Raw genomic sequence first — 17,751 nt, 5'->3', positions numbered from 1 at the left:
ACTTGACTATGAAGTTTTGTGACAGGTGAAAACTTACAGGAGGTGGAGTTGGTGGAGGTGCTGAAAAAGATAAAAAAAAAGTACACAAATCAACATTAGAAAATGATATCAAGCAAATTGTAAAGTAGCACAATAACCAATCACAATTTATTTTTTCAGTAATCTGGTTTAAGGAAGCTAATGTCTGATTTGTTGTTGTGGGGGTTACGCTGCTTTGCGCTCTCTTGTTGAATTAAGGTCACAACATATTTCTGACCGAGGTCAGATGGGCAGGCATGAGCTTTCTGACAGAAGATCTTTTTTTTAAACTTGCACACTCCTAAACATGCTTATTTAGACCTATGGCAATCAAGGCAAAAGATCTTCCCTCTGGACCTCCTGGCTTCCACTCTGACCTTCAACTCTGCCTACTCCTTTTTTCAGAAGTTAAAATTATAACCAGAGAAAATGGTTGCCACTGGAAATGCTGAGATATCACTGCTGGAGCAGAAGAAGTAATAATACAGGAAGTGTATCTTTCAATCTGCCAGCATTCTGAGACAAAGTCAAGTAGAACCCAAGGCAAAGATGCCAAAGAACAATCCCCCATCCCCAAATCATTAACTTACAGTATATTAAACTGACAGAATAGAATAGTTTCCAGTAAGACACATACAGTCTATCATCTTATAATACATGATCAAAAACACTATTATTGATTCAGTTAACTGATGTTTTTTCAACCAACAATGCCACAATGATCACTTTTAAATATCAGTGGCAATGGTTTAGCAGCAGAGGTAGCAGAATAAGTGACTGCTACATAATCCATAGCTTTGGGGGGCAGCTGGGACCCGCTCATTTTATTCTCCCTTATTGCAGCAGTACAGGCATTACATGCTTTACTGGCTAGGACAGGCCTTGACACTCGCAAGTCTATTACACTGTGACAAACTGATACTCATATAAGGTGTAACTAATATTTTTCGGCTTAGAATAATTACCAAATTAGAATCTGCATTGGAAAAAAATAAAGCTGTATTCTGAATGATTACTCATAATAGCAAAGACAGTATATCACTTAGACAAAATCTGCTGCAAAGTTCCCTCACTTTTCTGCTATAAAGACACTTACGACATTGATGCTCGGGACAGCACTTTGTTTCAGGGTCTCCAAGCAGCAGTGGTGGCCTGTTATCATCGCATGTGGGAATATTGCATTCATTTTGACATTCTGCGTGTAAAGTATAAACAACACCTTCAACAGTAAGCAAGTATTAAATGAACAAGAAATTGTAATTTCAAAATTAAAGGTAAAATACAGTCAGATATGTTATGCAGACAAGGGCTCTCATACACGGCTTTGATGCCGGCTATCTAGCCTGAAATGGAGATAGGCAGTTTGGATGACTTCTGTATATGATTGCACAGTTGGCCGTGCTGCATAAAGAATAATTGGTATGGCTCAACTTACTACACTTAAAATGGGAATAAACACTTTCTTTGGGGGTGGGGATGATGGTGATTTTGCGATAAAAGCAAATAACCTTCTGTTTTAAGAAAGCTCTGCCATGATTTAGAGTCAAATGAAAACTGTGCGTAAAATGAACATTTAAATTTTTTTTTTTTATACTTCTTAACGGTGTTATCTAACAATAAATTACTTTGTACAAGTCAACTTACGGCATTCAATAACTGGACAGCAGCGAGTGGCAGAAGTTGGTTCAACTACCACTGGTTCTGCACCCATCTTCTTACAAGACACGGGAAGACAGAGCACATCCAAGCATGGCGGCTTTTGGAAACAAAAATGCAATCATGTGTAAGTGTCTGCACATATGTGTAAAATCATCAAATATAGGAAAAAGTGTTAGTATTAACTGAAAGGGTAGTCCAACCAAAAGTATTCATTTCTTTGACCTAGTTTCAGTTGCTTAAAAAAAAGAATTAGTTATTAAAGTGGACCTGAACTCATTTGTTATCTGATAGGGAAACATCTAAAAATGATTTTTTTTTTGCACTTACGCAGTCTCCCAAAAAAGGTTATCTGTCTTAAATTCCTCCAGGAAAAAGCTTTATATCTGCAATGTGAGCTCATCTAAGGCACTGCTGCCTCTGACTTTTAGATAGTTTCATGAGCTTTGGAGTGAGAATTGAAGATGTCACTACTGTGCTGCTCACTGTTCTGTTTTCAGGTAAGGAAGTTTTGTCTGAAGACACACAGTGCAAGAATCTCCCTGCTTCTGCTTCATTCATTCTTCGGATCTGTGCTTCCTACACCTCTCCTCTTGCTTATTGATTATTGCCCCACAGTTATCAGATCACCAGACATCTGTTGATATGAGTAGGCAAGGCCCTGCAGTTTTATCAAATGACAGCCCCCACACTCTCTCTATGTCAGTAATTAGAAAAGTATTAGGTACCAGAAGCCTACATGCATTAAAGTAGCTCAACAGGTTTAAGTTTTTTTTTTAATTACCTTAATGCATTCTATGCTTTAAAGTGGTTGTAAACCTCAGACATCAAATATGAACTAAGAATATTTCTCTATGGTGTGTTCTTCTCGCAATTAAGAGCACTAAGTGTCATTTCTGTCTGCTGCATCATTCCCCTGCTATCAGCATGATTCACTTCTGACAAGATTTCCTGACACCAAGAGAAAAAAGGTGACAGTAGAGGGAGTTCCAGCTGATTGACAGCCTCAGCTCTGTTCCCATGTGCTGTGTGAAGAGAGATGTATTCCTTCCCTCCAGCTCTAAGACCTGTCCTCACTGAGAAAGAGAAGACAGCAGATAAACAGGTACAACTTATGTAGGAGGATTTTTTTCATCTCTGTGTATCACCTGAGACCAGTCACTTCACTGGATATATGTAAGGGTTTACAACCACTTTAAGGTGAAAATCCTTCCTCCCAGCTCTCTCTAAATACTTATCTGAGTCTGATCTCCATCAATTGTTGTGCCCGAAAGCAGCAGCTCTCTCCATGTTCTCTCATTTCATAGGACAGGGAGGCAGCAGTGGGTGCCATTGTCTCCTTTTGCTGTCAGTCACATCCTGTAATTTGGGATCTGGGTGTGGAGCCACGCTTTCTGTGTCTATTGACAGGTAGGGTGGCTCTGGATCAATCCTGCATGAGTGTCTCCATAGCAATTGGCATGCTTTGGGGGCACTCGCTCAAGAGGAAAAGCCAGTATGGCTGGCATGGGACCCCACAAAAGGAGGAGCGGGGCTGCTCTGTGCAAATCCATTGCATAGAGCAGGTAAGTATAACATGTTTATTATTTAAAAAATAAAAGGTTTGGAATCACTTTACAGTATGGCTAAAGGCAAAATATTTCCTATATTTTTGGACAGAGTGGACACCTGTCATTTTTTATTTCTGTCTGTAACCCCTTTTAGAGATTCACCCTCTATATTTGTCCTGTTTACCATTATCATTGAAAATGAAAGTAAAAGAAAATTCCAAACTTTGGGCTCTTCCTAATAGTAATAGAGGGGAAATCTTCCAATGGGGATACTAGTCCTGGTTACCTGGGGTCCTCAAGGGGATTCTTTTAATTTGCAGGGATTTACTCTCAGTTCTTGTTTTGGATAAGAAGTGAAGGTAAATCTCTGCAAGGGGACACAAGTCTAAAAAAAACCCCAAAAAACCCTGACATGGGTAAAAACCCTCACGTACTGTATCCAAAATAAAAACAAATGTTTTGCTTATAGTTTTACTTTGCCTTTGCTGGCATTTTTTTTTTTTTCGGGGGGGGGGGGCACAGTTTCTAGAGTACAGAGTATACATTGAAATATACAGTATACAGGCTGGTATTGCTGACCTATTCAATACTTTCCAAGTCACTGGAACCTAAATGCATCAAACAAAGCACAAAGTAAGAAGTTGTGCCAGTGACTGGGTAAAGCTCCATGGGATAAACAGGGATAACAGGCAAATAGCATTTTCTGAGAAAGTTCATCAAGGCCAGCCTATGTATTTATCTCAATGTATATTCTTGACTTTACCTGAGTTCTGGAGTCCACACTGCTTCCTTAGCACATTAACAAAATTATATATACATTATAAAGATAAAAACTTGCATAACTTACGGGAGGTGGTGGTGGAGGTGGAGTGGGTGTGGTCTATGAATGAACAGAATGAAAAATGTCAAATGAAGCTAAAATTCTGTTAAAATGCAGTCGTATTTTGTCAGTGTTGTGACAACAGACACATTTTGTATTAAATATCAAATGTCCAGTTTTAAAGTATTATTGTGCATGATTTTTAGTTCTTTATTCATAACTTTCAGTCAAATTTACTCATTGCATTTACATGCTCTGTTTATCATCTCTTTTCTTGTCTCAATATTGTAGCCATCCAGAAATGTAGATGGTAGGCAAGCATATTTAGAGAATATAATGAAATATAATTTGGGTGATATTATAATAATAATAACAATAGCGTCAACAACAACAAAGGAAAAATATACTTTATAATGATTTAAAGGAAAAAATATAATAAAAATAGCAAATTGAAAATGATGCTTCATGTTGGCAGAATATTGAATAATGACTTACAGTCTCGGGTGGAGGTGGCTGTGGTGTTGTTGGTATTGCTAAAATGTAAAGAGACAAAATATCAGCTCTAGATATTCTTACAGAATCACAGCACCACACTATATTAAGGTGCAGACATGCTCAAACTACAGTACATGACCAATTTGTGTTTTCCCTGCATTATGAGAGCAGCTAACAGAAAACTGTTAACCCCCAAAGTAAATCATGTTGACACCCAGCTGTGTAGGAAGGTTTGTAATGTATTATTTTCTGATGATTTTCTGCAATTATCAGAGGAGGTATGATATGGTAAACATGGATGCAAAAAAAGCTGTTCTTTTTTGGCCATGTTATTGTAAGATATTTTTACCATGATGATGATTGAGTTTAAATTCAGGGTTCTGTTTGGCAGATCTTAAAGTGATGTAAATTCTCAATGAAAAAAAAAAATTTAAATAATAAGCTAACCTGTAGGTAAAAATAAATGCAGAGAGTTTACTACCACTTTAAGCATGGAAAACATGTGTATAATTACTTACGACATTGATATATTGGACAACACTCTGTAGCCAGGTTGAAGTTCAAAATTGGCTGCATGTCACCACAATAGGGAGCTGCTGGGCATGGATCACACTCTGTAAAACAAAAAACATATTTATTCCAATTTTTTCAAACGACCTTTTTGGAGTGTGTAGGCAAAACAAAGTCATGGAGATTTACCTTCACTACATACAGAAGGATACATCATTGAAATGGCCAAACTGAATGTTCCCTTTGCTTGATGAGTCTGGTGAACACGGGCGGCCTGTCCATTAAGCGCACACAGGTGCCGCCCCCTCTATCACGCCACCCCTCTATATGTATCATGGATAGATTCATGCATAACATGGATCTATCCATGGCCACTGTGGCCACCCCCTATTCAGGCATCCGGCCCCTTTTCAGCCCCCGGGTGCCTGAATTACACTGGCAGGGGTGTTTTTCGAAGCACCTGATTAGAGCCTTAGGCTTTAAAAAAGGTGGACTCGGAGCACACAGCATTGCACTCGGAGCCAACCCAGATGTGTTAGAAAGGCAAATTAATATTTGCTTTTCTAACACTGAACCGCCTCTGCACCAATCAGGAAGTGCGGGTCCAATACCCATCACCTGATTGGCTAAAGGCACAGGCGATCCTATTGGACGCTTAGCAGAAGGGAAGAAGAGATACATGGGAAGCATAGAGGACACAGGAACCACCGCCTGTTCCGCTGCCCGTCCCACAGCTTGTCGCCGTCACCCGCTGCCTGACCCGCGACCAAGATGGGATAAGTGCCAGTCAGGCAGCGAGTGGGTGGGGGCATCACAGTGAGGCTGCATTTGATGGGGCACAGTGGCTGCATTTGATAGGCACAGTGGCTGCATTTGATGGGCACAGTGGCTGCATTTGATCAGATTAGGTCACTATTGAGTTTGCATCAAAGAGAAGGTATCTGAAGGCAAACACCTTCTGCTCTGCTCTTTCTCATAGTGCTCCATGACGCTAGTATCATTAGTGCATTCTGGACTGGACTTTGAATTTTAAATATAAAGATTATATTTAAATATTAAAAGTAGATAAGAAAAACGTGTTTTGAAATCTGAATAACTCAAAAACTTTAAATCATTTGTTTCTTTCTAATCTGCTATAAAAATAGTCCACAATTACACTTACGACATTCATATGCTGGACAGCAAAGGTCAGAGGTGGGAACCTGGACTGCTCTTTCTCCATTCCGTAAGCACACAGGCACAGTGCATGTGATACCGTGACATATGGGCTGGAAAAGATACAAAGAATAAAATGTTGGTTGGCACACATTATTGTTATCATTTCTCCTAATATAAGTAGATGAGATATTACTTAAGTCATAATGGTACTTACAACAGGTGTAGTTGATACCACTGATGGAGTAGTTGGTGGTGGAGGTGGAGGTACTGTTGAAAATTATACATTTTTCAGTAAACAGGAAGCTATACTACTACTAATATCACCAGATGAATGTTCTGGAATGTGTCTTTCATATGAGCACTGCTGCAAAAATATCCTACAGATCTGTGAAGTTAGATTCCTTAGCACAAATAAAATACACACTGCTGTTTAATTTTCAGCTACTGAAGTCCTATTGACAGGAAACCTGGCCATCTTTCCACTATGTCCTACCCCCTTTTATCCAGCTGTGCCATGACTGACAAAAATCCACACCTTCACTTTACACATGGGGGGGGGGGGGGGGTGAACGGTGTAAGTTTAGGCTAAATCTGCTGAAGAGCAATGTACGTCTAGCAATGTACTTACTACAAATGTATGAGGGACAGCAAGAATTCTCTGTGTTTGGCACCTCTACTACTCTTTCTCCATCTTTACAGTCTGCTGGTTGGCATCCGCTGCTTTCACAAGGCTGTAGGAAGTAAGATTTACAAAATCAGACCACTATCATTTGACAGTCAATATACACAACATCTTAGAGATAGGAGAACATTTTAATCTCAGGTTGGAAAGGGGTTTTGGTACCATAGAGGTTATAAATATAATGTGATATGCCATATAAATCTATGAGGGTTCTCTGTACAGGCACGGCCGATACTGCAGAGGATTAAGGGATTTAAAACACTAAAAGAGGCTGCAGCTGTGCTATTGAGGTCAGTAAACAGGGGAGGCAGAAGGTTTTAGAAGGCTACAGAGGGTTGACTAGTTGTTAGTTTTCTTAAGGGCACACCTGTGCTTAAACCTCCTAACCCCTAAAGCCTTACTCTAACTAATCTACATTTACACTAAGATCTCAATGAGGAATACTACTGATCTTACACTGATTATTTTATATGCTATCCTATCAATTTGGTCATCAGAAAATTAAAAAAAGAAACTTACCGTTGCAGTAGAAGAGGGAGGCTGTAAAAAAGAGTAAATAAATATTGATACACAGTTTATTTATTGCATGGCAATATTAAACCCCTGTTGCAAAAAGCAAATGGATTAAAACCTATTGCAATGCCAGCGTATACCAGTACACACCACAGATAGGTGCCAGTGCTTCCCAATATTTCAGCCTCTGTATAAGTAGATTAGGCAGAGTCATACAGGATTGCACTTTGGTGGTGGTGTTGGGGAACGCCTGTTTATTAGTACCAGGAAATTTGTCTTTTGCTGAACACATTCACTTTTTGGCTTTTGATATGCACTGAAACTTTATGATACCTACAGTTATGTGACAGTTTCTAAAATGTATTTTTGGATATATTCAATTTTTGATTTAAAATGTTTGATAGATTGGTATGCAAAAGTTGAGTACAGCGCTGCGCTAAAGGAAGTAAACAGCAGCCGACACACCTGTAGACTCAGGAATAAACTAACATTAAAAAAATTCAAAAAGTGTAGCGCTATAAACTCTGTAAATAAGGAATAAATAAAATGAATCTAAATAATGAACACTCTAAAATATTGAGTGATTACAAAGCAAACATTTCAGTGTGAACCAAAAAGCGCTTACGTGAAGGGAATGTGATTGGTAAACAAAACTTAAATACATTCACTAAATCCAATGGTAGGTGAAAAAACATCACAAAATAGTATTAAATATAAAGTCCATGTCATAATAAGTGAGAAAAAAAAAAAAAACTGTGATGATGGTGCATAAACGATGATGAACAGGTGTCTCCTGAGCATGCGGAGGGGTTGTTTAGACCAAGCAACCTGGTAGGTGAATGGACCACAGGGAGACCAAACGTGCACAAAGGATTGGAATCAGTGCCAGGACCGTCACCAGGAATCATAGAGGCTTACCAGAAATAGTATTTAAAATGTTTGCAATCAGGGAAGAGTACAAAGAACACATGTATGCACAAAACTTACAACGATATATGATACAAATAATAGGTGGTAAAACACCTAAACAAAAGCAAATATCACTGAAGGATTTTTCCATCTCAGGTTCACTTTAAATCTGGAGGAGAGCAGATGTGACAGAGAGCTGAGCTGACAAGCCGGCTGTTTCTCTTTTCACTGTTCCGTCTGAGGCTTTGGGTTAAACAAGAGCTGAGAGTGTTATGGAACTGCTGTAGATAGAATTCAGATATCCTGCCCTGTCAGTCATGACTGTGCTATGTGGATGAGCTGTGAAAATCTAAGGAATTCGTGGACAAAAACACAAATCCTTTAGCAGCTAAAACAGCTCCCATGTACGTATTTCATCTGTTTGTTTATCTGCTTGCCTGGAGTTCAGCTTTGAAAAGAGTAATGATGATGTGCAAAGTACAATCATTAGTTGTATTCAATCATCTTTTAGCCATAGCAGGTCAGGCAGGTGCCATGGGGCCCAGCAGCACAGAAGGGCCAGGACAGTCTCATTGAATAATGCTTTATACAGGCACCAACAGCATTTGGCATATATGTTTGAAATGTATGTAAATTTCAATAAAACAAGACTCAATTATACACTCTAACCAGTCAGGATGTCTGCAGTGGTTATACAGTGGGGCTTGATTAAATATAATTATATTTGACATTCAAAGCTCTATAGCTGCAATTTGTAGATTTCAACCGAACCTACAAAATCAGCCTGATAGTCCTATGATTTATACTACAATCAGATTTTACACATTCGACCTTTTTTGTACTTACTGGAGTTGTTGGTATAGGAACTGAAAAATAAAAAGAGGAATATGGTATTACTATCTATATCTCAGCAAGAAACTTACAACTGCGTATAGCATACTCTATATAAACATAAGTTAAATATCAACATCCAAACAACACAACATGTTTATTCAATAATTCAATATGACCAACAGACACCAATGAGATTTTAATATTAAAAGTCAAATGATGGCGACGTTCAGATGTTATGGTGTGCAGCGCTTTGCCTTATTGAATTGACCTCATGGGATAGACACATGGACTACATTTATTTATTTCCTCATCTAGAGGAGAAATGGCAAATCACCACCTGGACAGAGTTCATTTTACAACCAAGGACTAACACTGGCCGCATACAGCACTGTTTATAAAAAACAAAACAGCATAGTCACTGTACACAATTCCTGCAAAATGTGTGAATAATAAACTATCATTCCACACATTTCAGAAAGAGAGGAAATATCCATGACTACCCTAAATTGTAATAATACTGTAATTATGATTGCTTTCTTTAAACATTTTTTCCTTGATCTAATATAATTACAGAAAAATCTTGTATTTTAAATGAATATGTGCAGCATTTTCCCTTTCCATAAATTTGCAATGTCTCTTTGAATTTACTAGTTAATGTGACTATAATAACAGATATGCTATATATGCAAACCAGCATCAGATTATCACGGGCTTGTGAAGCATCAACAATGGATGTGCAGGAATATGTCAGATTTTTTATTTATTTTTTCCTTCCTCGATATCCTCTAATTTTCTTTCTAATTACAATAAAGTGAGATTTCCTTTGTATGCCCCTCAGGGCATAATTTATAAAATGTGATTATAACAAAAAGTTTGTAGAATTTGTTAAAAGACAAATTCAGCTAGATAATCTTAAAAGAGAATATTAAGGAAATCAGTGTTCTTCTGTACTTCCCTTGATCTTCAAATACTTTTTTGCACTCTATTACTTTGTTATTTCTGTCTACTTGCTGTAGCGTGTGTTTTCTAATACAAAGCTTTTCATTAAAGGTAAAGAATGCAACAAAATAAGATAATGAAGGTCAGCACTTACTGCAGTGGAATGACGCGCAGCAAGGGTCTTCAGTTAGACTTTGAATCTTATACTCATTTTCTTCACATGTGGGTTCAGGAGCGCAGGTTACGTATTTACATATTGGCTACAATATAGAGAGAGTTATACAATTTCAGTGGTCATAGGGACATGTTATGGGGTACAATTATCACCACTAGGCGTGCTTAGGAAACGTCTAATCTAATGTCAAAGCTTGTGATGAAAACATTTAAAATGTATTTTTAATGCTATTAAAAACACTATGGAGGTGCAACATGGAGGCCCTATAACAGTTAATACATGTACAATACAAAACAACATAATATATGGCACTGAAAGCACATCACTACTCGGCCATCATGTGCATAGGGGAACTATTAACTAGTACAATGGAAACACTACTGAGCACCCTCTTCACCAACACACATGTATTCACAATATTAGGAATGTTTGTGAATATTCCAATACATTTTTGGCAAAGTAATATCCGCTTTTCAAGGATAATTACAATGTGAATTTGAAACCCCTCCCCCACTGAAAGACATAAATTAAATGAGCAGTCTACCCAAAAATGATATTCTAGTAATAGATGAATAATTTTGGCTGAATTTCTTTTTTTTTTTGGGGGGGGGGGGGGGGGCTCTGGTGTTCAGATATTCTCTCCCAAGTTCCTGAAATCACCTCACTACTTGGTCCATTACTAGAGAATCATGATCACATTGATGGGTGCTAATTATTCATATATTTTCTACAGTATTAGGAATAATATATTAAAGTTAGAATGACACCCATTTTAAGCTTTACAATGGCCATATGGAAAGGTTGTGCCAGAAACTGTGGTGGGAATATCTTGCCAGTGGAGGACCCCCTGAAAATAAGGGCTGATATCCATCCAAAACTGAAGTATGATCCTTGGGTGGACTTGACTATGAAGTTTTGTGACAGGTGAAAACTTACAGGAGGTGGAGTTGGTGGAGGTGCTGAAAAAGATAAAAAAAAAGTACACAAATCAACATTAGAAAATGATATCAAGCAAATTGTAAAGTAGCACAATAACCAATCACAATTTATTTTTTCAGTAATCTGGTTTAAGGAAGCTAATGTCTGATTTGTTGTTGTGGGGGTTACGCTGCTTTGCGCTCTCTTGTTGAATTAAGGTCACAACATATTTCTGACCGAGGTCAGATGGGCAGGCATGAGCTTTCTGACAGAATATCTTTTTTTTAAACTTGCACACTCCTAAACATGCTTATTTAGACCTATGGCAATCAAGGCAAAAGATCTTCCCTCTGGACCTCCTGGCTTCCACTCTGACCTTCAACTCTGCCTACTCCTTTTTTCAGAAGTTAAAATTATAACCAGAGAAAATGGTTGCCACTGGAAATGCTGAGATATCACTGCTGGAGCAGAAGAAGTAATAATACAGGAAGTGTATCTTTCAATCTGCCAGCATTCTGAGACAAAGTCAAGTAGAACCCAAGGCAAAGATGCCAAAGAACAATCCCCCATCCCCAAATCATTAACTTATATTAAACTGACAGAATAGAATAGTTTCCAGTAAGACACATACAGTCTATCATCTTATAATACATGATCAAAAACACTATTATTGATTCAGTTAACTGATGTTTTTTCAACCAACAATGCCACAATGATCACTTTTAAATATCAGTGGCAATGGTTTAGCAGCAGAGGTAGCAGAATAAGTGACTGCTACATAATCCATAGCTTTGGGGGGCAGCTGGGACCCGCTCATTTTATTCTCCCTTATTGCAGCAGTACAGGCATTACATGCTTTACTGGCTAGGACAGGCCTTGACACTCGCAAGTCTATTACACTGTGACAAACTGATACTCAAATAAGGTGTAACTAATATTTTTCGGCTTAGAATAATTACCAAATTAGAATCTGCATTGGAAAAAAATAAAGCTGTATTCTGAATGATTACTCATAATAGCAAAGACAGTATATCACTTAGACAAAGTCTGCTGCAAAGTTCCCTCACTTTTCTGCTATAAAGACACTTACGACATTGATGCTCGGGACAGCACTTTGTTTCAGGGTCTCCAAGCAGCAGTGGTGGCCTGTTATCATCGCATGTGGGAATATTGCATTCATTTTGACATTCTGCGTGTAAAGTATAAACAACACCTTCAACAGTAAGCAAGTATTAAATGAACAAGAAATTGTAATTTCAAAATTAAAGGTAAAATACAGTCAGATATGTTATGCAGACAAGGGCTCTCATACACGGCTTTGATGCCGGCTATCTAGCCTGAAATGGAGATAGGCAGTTTGGATGACTTCTGTATATGATTGCACAGTTGGCCGTGCTGCATAAAGAATAATTGGTATGGCTCAACTTACTACACTTAAAATGGGAATAAACACTTTCTTTGGGGGTGGGGATGATGGTGATTTTGCGATAAAAGCAAATAACCTTCTGTTTTAAGAAAGCTCTGCCATGATTTAGAGTCAAATGAAAACTGTGCGTAAAATGAACATTTAAATTTTTTTTTTTTATACTTCTTAACGGTGTTATCTAACAATAAATTACTTTGTACAAGTCAACTTACGGCATTCAATAACTGGACAGCAGCGAGTGGCAGAAGTTGGTTCAACTACCACTGGTTCTGCACCCATCTTCTTACAAGACACGGGAAGACAGAGCACATCCAAGCATGGCGGCTTTTGGAAACAAAAATGCAATCATGTGTAAGTGTCTGCACATATGTGTAAAATCATCAAATATAGGAAAAAGTGTTAGTATTAACTGAAAGGGTAGTCCAACCAAAAGTATTCATTTCTTTGACCTAGTTTCAGTTGCTTAAAAAAAAGAATTAGTTATTAAAGTGGACCTGAACTCATTTGTTATCTGATAGGGAAACATCTAAAAATGATTTTTTTTTTGCACTTAAGCAGTCTCCCAAAAAAGGTTATCTGTCTTAAATTCCTCCAGGAAAAAGCTTTATATCTGCAATGTGAGCTCATCTAAGGCACTGCTGCCTCTGACTTTTAGATAGTTTCATGAGCTTTGGAGTGAGAATTGAAGATGTCACTACTGTGCTGCTCACTGTTCTGTTTTCAGGTAAGGAAGTTTTGTCTGAAGACACACAGTGCAAGAATCTCCCTGCTTCTGCTTCATTCATTCTTCGGATCTGTGCTTCCTACACCTCTCCTCTTGCTTATTGATTATTGCCCCACAGTTATCAGATCACCAGACATCTGTTGATATGAGTAGGCAAGGCCCTGCAGTTTTATCAAATGACAGCCCCCACACTCTCTCTATGTCAGTAATTAGAAAAGTATTAGGTACCAGAAGCCTACATGCATTAAAGTAGCTCAACAGGTTTAAGTTTTTTTTTTAATTACCTTAATGCATTCTATGCTTTAAAGTGGTTGTAAACCTCAGACATCAAATATGAACTAAGAATATTTCTCTATGGTGTGTTCTTCTCGCAATTAAGAGCACTAAGTGTCATTTCTGTCTGCTGCATCATTCCCCTGCTATCAGCATGATTCACTTCTGACAAGATTTCCTGACACCAAGAGAAAAAAGGTGACAGTAGAGGGAGTTCCAGCTGATTGACAGCCTCAGCTCTGTTCCCATGTGCTGTGTGAAGAGAGATGTATTCCTTCCCTCCAGCTCTAAGACCTGTCCTCACTGAGAAAGAGAAGACAGCAGATAAACAGGTACAACTTATGTAGGAGGATTTTTTTCATCTCTGTGTATCACCTGAGACCAGTCACTTCACTGGATATATGTAAGGGTTTACAACCACTTTAAGGTGAAAATCCTTCCTCCCAGCTCTCTCTAAATACTTATCTGAGTCTGATCTCCATCAATTGTTGTGCCCGAAAGCAGCAGCTCTCTCCATGTTCTCTCATTTCATAGGACAGGGAGGCAGCAGTGGGTGCCATTGTCTCCTTTTGCTGTCAGTCACATCCTGTAATTTGGGATCTGGGTGTGGAGCCACGCTTTCTGTGTCTATTGACAGGTAGGGTGGCTCTGGATCAATCCTGCATGAGTGTCTCCATAGCAATTGGCATGCTTTGGGGGCACTCGCTCAAGAGGAAAAGCCAGTATGGCTGGCATGGGACCCCACAAAAGGAGGAGCGGGGCTGCTCTGTGCAAATCCATTGCATAGAGCAGGTAAGTATAACATGTTTATTATTTAAAAAATAAAAGGTTTGGAATCACTTTACAGTATGGCTAAAGGCAAAATATTTCCTATATTTTTGGACAGAGTGGACACCTGTCATTTTTTATTTCTGTCTGTAACCCCTTTTAGAGATTCACCCTCTATATTTGTCCTGTTTACCATTATCATTGAAAATGAAAGTAAAAGAAAATTCCAAACTTTGGGCTCTTCCTAATAGTAATAGAGGGGAAATCTTCCAATGGGGATACTAGTCCTGGTTACCTGGGGTCCTCAAGGGGATTCTTTTAATTTGCAGGGATTTACTCTCAGTTCTTGTTTTGGATAAGAAGTGAAGGTAAATCTCTGCAAGGGGACACAAGTCTAAAAAAAACCCCAAAAAACCCTGACATGGGTAAAAACCCTCACGTACTGTATCCAAAATAAAAACAAATGTTTTGCTTATAGTTTTACTTTGCCTTTGCTGGCATTTTTTTTTTTTTCGGGGGGGGGGGGCACAGTTTCTAGAGTACAGAGTATACATTGAAATATACAGTATACAGGCTGGTATTGCTGACCTATTCAATACTTTCCAAGTCACTGGAACCTAAATGCATCAAACAAAGCACAAAGTAAGAAGTTGTGCCAGTGACTGGGTAAAGCTCCATGGGATAAACAGGGATAACAGGCAAATAGCATTTTCTGAGAAAGTTCATCAAGGCCAGCCTATGTATTTATCTCAATGTATATTCTTGACTTTACCTGAGTTCTGGAGTCCACACTGCTTCCTTAGCACATTAACAAAATTATATATACATTATAAAGATAAAAACTTGCATAACTTACGGGAGGTGGTGGTGGAGGTGGAGTGGGTGTGGTCTATGAATGAACAGAATGAAAAATGTCAAATGAAGCTAAAATTCTGTTAAAATGCAGTCGTATTTTGTCAGTGTTGTGACAACAGACACATTTTGTATTAAATATCAAATGTCCAGTTTTAAAGTATTATTGTGCATGATTTTTAGTTCTTTATTCATAACTTTCAGTCAAATTTACTCATTGCATTTACATGCTCTGTTTATCATCTCTTTTCTTGTCTCAATATTGTAGCCATCCAGAAATGTAGATGGTAGGCAAGCATATTTAGAGAATATAATGAAATATAATTTGGGTGATATTATAATAATAATAGCAATAGCGTCAACAACAACAAAGGAAAAATATACTTTATAATGATTTAAAGGAAAAAATATAATAAAAATAGCAAATTGAAAATGATGCTTCATGTTGGCAGAATATTGAGTAATGACTTACAGTCTCGGGTGGAGGTGGCTGTGGTGTTGTTGGTATTGCTAAAATGTAAAGAGACAAAATATCAGCTCTAGATATTCTTACAGAATCACAGCACCACACTATATTAAGGTGCAGACATGCTCAAACTACAGTACATGACCAATTTGTGTTTTCCCTGCATTATGAGAGCAGCTAACAGAAAACTGTTAACCCCCAAAGTAAATCATGTTGACACCCAGCTGTGTAGGGAGGTTTGTAATGTATTATTTTCTGATGATTTTCTGCAATTATCAGAGGAGGTATGATATGGTAAACATGGATGCAAAAAAAGCTGTTCTTTTTTGGCCATGTTATTGTAAGATATTTTTACCATGATGATGATTGAGTTTAAATTCAGGGTTCTGTTTGGCAGATCTTAAAGTGATGTAAATTCTCAATGAAAAAAAAAAATTTAAATAATAAGCTAACCTGTAGGTAAAAATAAATGCAGAGAGTTTACTACCACTTTAAGCATGGAAAACATGTGTATAATTACTTACGACATTGATATATTGGACAACACTCTGTAGCCAGGTTGAAGTTCAAAATTGGCTGCATGTCACCACAATAGGGAGCTGCTGGGCATGGATCACACTCTGTAAAACAAAAAACATATTTATTCCAATTTTTTCAAACGACCTTTTTGGAGTGTGTAGGCAAAACAAAGTCATGGAGATTTACCTTCACTACATACAGAAGGATACATCATTGAAATGGCCAAACTGAATGTTCCCTTTGCTTGATGAGTCTGGTGAACACGGGCGGCCTGTCATTAAGCGCACACAGGTGCCGCCCCCTCTATCACGCCACCCCTCTATATGTATCATGGATAGATTCATGCATAACATGGATCTATCCATGGCCACTGTGGCCACCCCCTATTCAGGCATCCGGCCCCTTTTCAGCCCCCGGGTGCCTGAATTACACTGGCAGGGGTGTTTTTCGAAGCACCTGATTAGAGCCTTAGGCTTTAAAAAAGGTGGACTCGGAGCACACAGCATTGCACTCGGAGCCAACCCAGATGTGTTAGAAAGGCAAATTAATATTTGCTTTTCTAACACTGAACCGCCTCTGCACCAATCAGGAAGTGCGGGTCCAATACCCATCACCTGATTGGCTAAAGGCACAGGCGATCCTATTGGACGCTTAGCAGAAGGGAAGAAGAGATACATGGGAAGCATAGAGGACACAGGAACCACCGCCTGTTCCGCTGCCCGTCCCACAGCTTGTCGCCGTCACCCGCTGCCTGACCCGCGACCAAGATGGGATAAGTGCCAGTCAGGCAGCGAGTGGGTGGGGGCATCACAGTGAGGCTGCATTTGATGGGGCACAGTGGCTGCATTTGATAGGCACAGTGGCTGCATTTGATGGGCACAGTGGCTGCATTTGATCAGATTAGGTCACTATTGAGTTTGCATCAAAGAGAAGGTATCTGAAGGCAAACACCTTCTGCTCTGCTCTTTCTCATAGTGCTCCATGACGCTAGTATCATTAGTGCATTCTGGACTGGACTTTGAATTTTAAATATAAAGATTATATTTAAATATTAAAAGTAGATAAGAAAAACGTGTTTTGAAATCTGAATAACTCAAAAACTTTAAATCATTTGTTTCTTTCTAATCTGCTATAAAAATAGTCCACAATTACACTTACGACATTCATATGCTGGACAGCAAAGGTCAGAGGTGGGAACCTGGACTGCTCTTTCTCCATTCCGTAAGCACACAGGCACAGTGCATGTGATACCGTGACATATGGGCTGGAAAAGATACAAAGAATAAAATGTTGGTTGGCACACATTATTGTTATCATTTCTCCTAATATAAGTAGATGAGATATTACTTAAGTCATAATGGTACTTACAACAGGTGTAGTTGATACCACTGATGGAGTAGTTGGTGGTGGAGGTGGAGGTACTGTTGAAAATTATACATTTTTCAGTAAACAGGAAGCTATACTACTACTAATATCACCAGATGAATGTTCTGGAATGTGTCTTTCATATGAGCACTGCTGCAAAAATATCCTACAGATCTGTGAA

At 38.5% G+C, this 17,751-nt stretch overlaps 1 protein-coding gene across 13 annotated transcripts in view; it reads right to left on the bottom strand.

The window, feature by feature from the left end:
• LOC141110752 (uncharacterized) overlaps nucleotides 1-17,751 on the bottom strand; it is a 263,647-nt gene that overhangs the window by 47,881 nt on the left and 198,015 nt on the right. For all 13 annotated transcript variants that reach the window (XM_073602320.1, XM_073602329.1, XM_073602321.1 and 10 more), the window contains 20 exons: nucleotides 17,574-17,626; nucleotides 17,364-17,469; nucleotides 16,211-16,306; nucleotides 15,693-15,730; nucleotides 15,225-15,257; nucleotides 12,816-12,927; nucleotides 12,268-12,366; nucleotides 11,196-11,218; nucleotides 10,239-10,344; nucleotides 9,158-9,177; nucleotides 7,409-7,429; nucleotides 6,836-6,938; nucleotides 6,422-6,474; nucleotides 6,212-6,317; nucleotides 5,058-5,153; nucleotides 4,540-4,577; nucleotides 4,072-4,104; nucleotides 1,663-1,774; nucleotides 1,115-1,213; nucleotides 38-60 (listed from right to left, as the gene is read on the bottom strand). In XM_073602320.1, the coding sequence (XP_073458421.1) occupies nucleotides 38-60; nucleotides 1,115-1,213; nucleotides 1,663-1,774; nucleotides 4,072-4,104; nucleotides 4,540-4,577; nucleotides 5,058-5,153; nucleotides 6,212-6,317; nucleotides 6,422-6,474; nucleotides 6,836-6,938; nucleotides 7,409-7,429; nucleotides 9,158-9,177; nucleotides 10,239-10,344; nucleotides 11,196-11,218; nucleotides 12,268-12,366; nucleotides 12,816-12,927; nucleotides 15,225-15,257; nucleotides 15,693-15,730; nucleotides 16,211-16,306; nucleotides 17,364-17,469; nucleotides 17,574-17,626 (1,370 nt within the window). The remainder of the gene's footprint in view (nucleotides 1-37; nucleotides 61-1,114; nucleotides 1,214-1,662; nucleotides 1,775-4,071; nucleotides 4,105-4,539; nucleotides 4,578-5,057; nucleotides 5,154-6,211; nucleotides 6,318-6,421; nucleotides 6,475-6,835; nucleotides 6,939-7,408; nucleotides 7,430-9,157; nucleotides 9,178-10,238; nucleotides 10,345-11,195; nucleotides 11,219-12,267; nucleotides 12,367-12,815; nucleotides 12,928-15,224; nucleotides 15,258-15,692; nucleotides 15,731-16,210; nucleotides 16,307-17,363; nucleotides 17,470-17,573; nucleotides 17,627-17,751) is intronic.

The sequence above is a fragment of the Aquarana catesbeiana genome, linkage group LG10 (genome assembly GCF_042186555.1).
Source record: "Aquarana catesbeiana isolate 2022-GZ linkage group LG10, ASM4218655v1, whole genome shotgun sequence".
Classification (NCBI taxonomy): domain Eukaryota; kingdom Metazoa; phylum Chordata; class Amphibia; order Anura; family Ranidae; genus Aquarana; species Aquarana catesbeiana.
The sequence above is the reverse complement of the archived record's forward strand: the minus strand, read 5'-3'. Positions and strand labels throughout refer to the sequence as shown.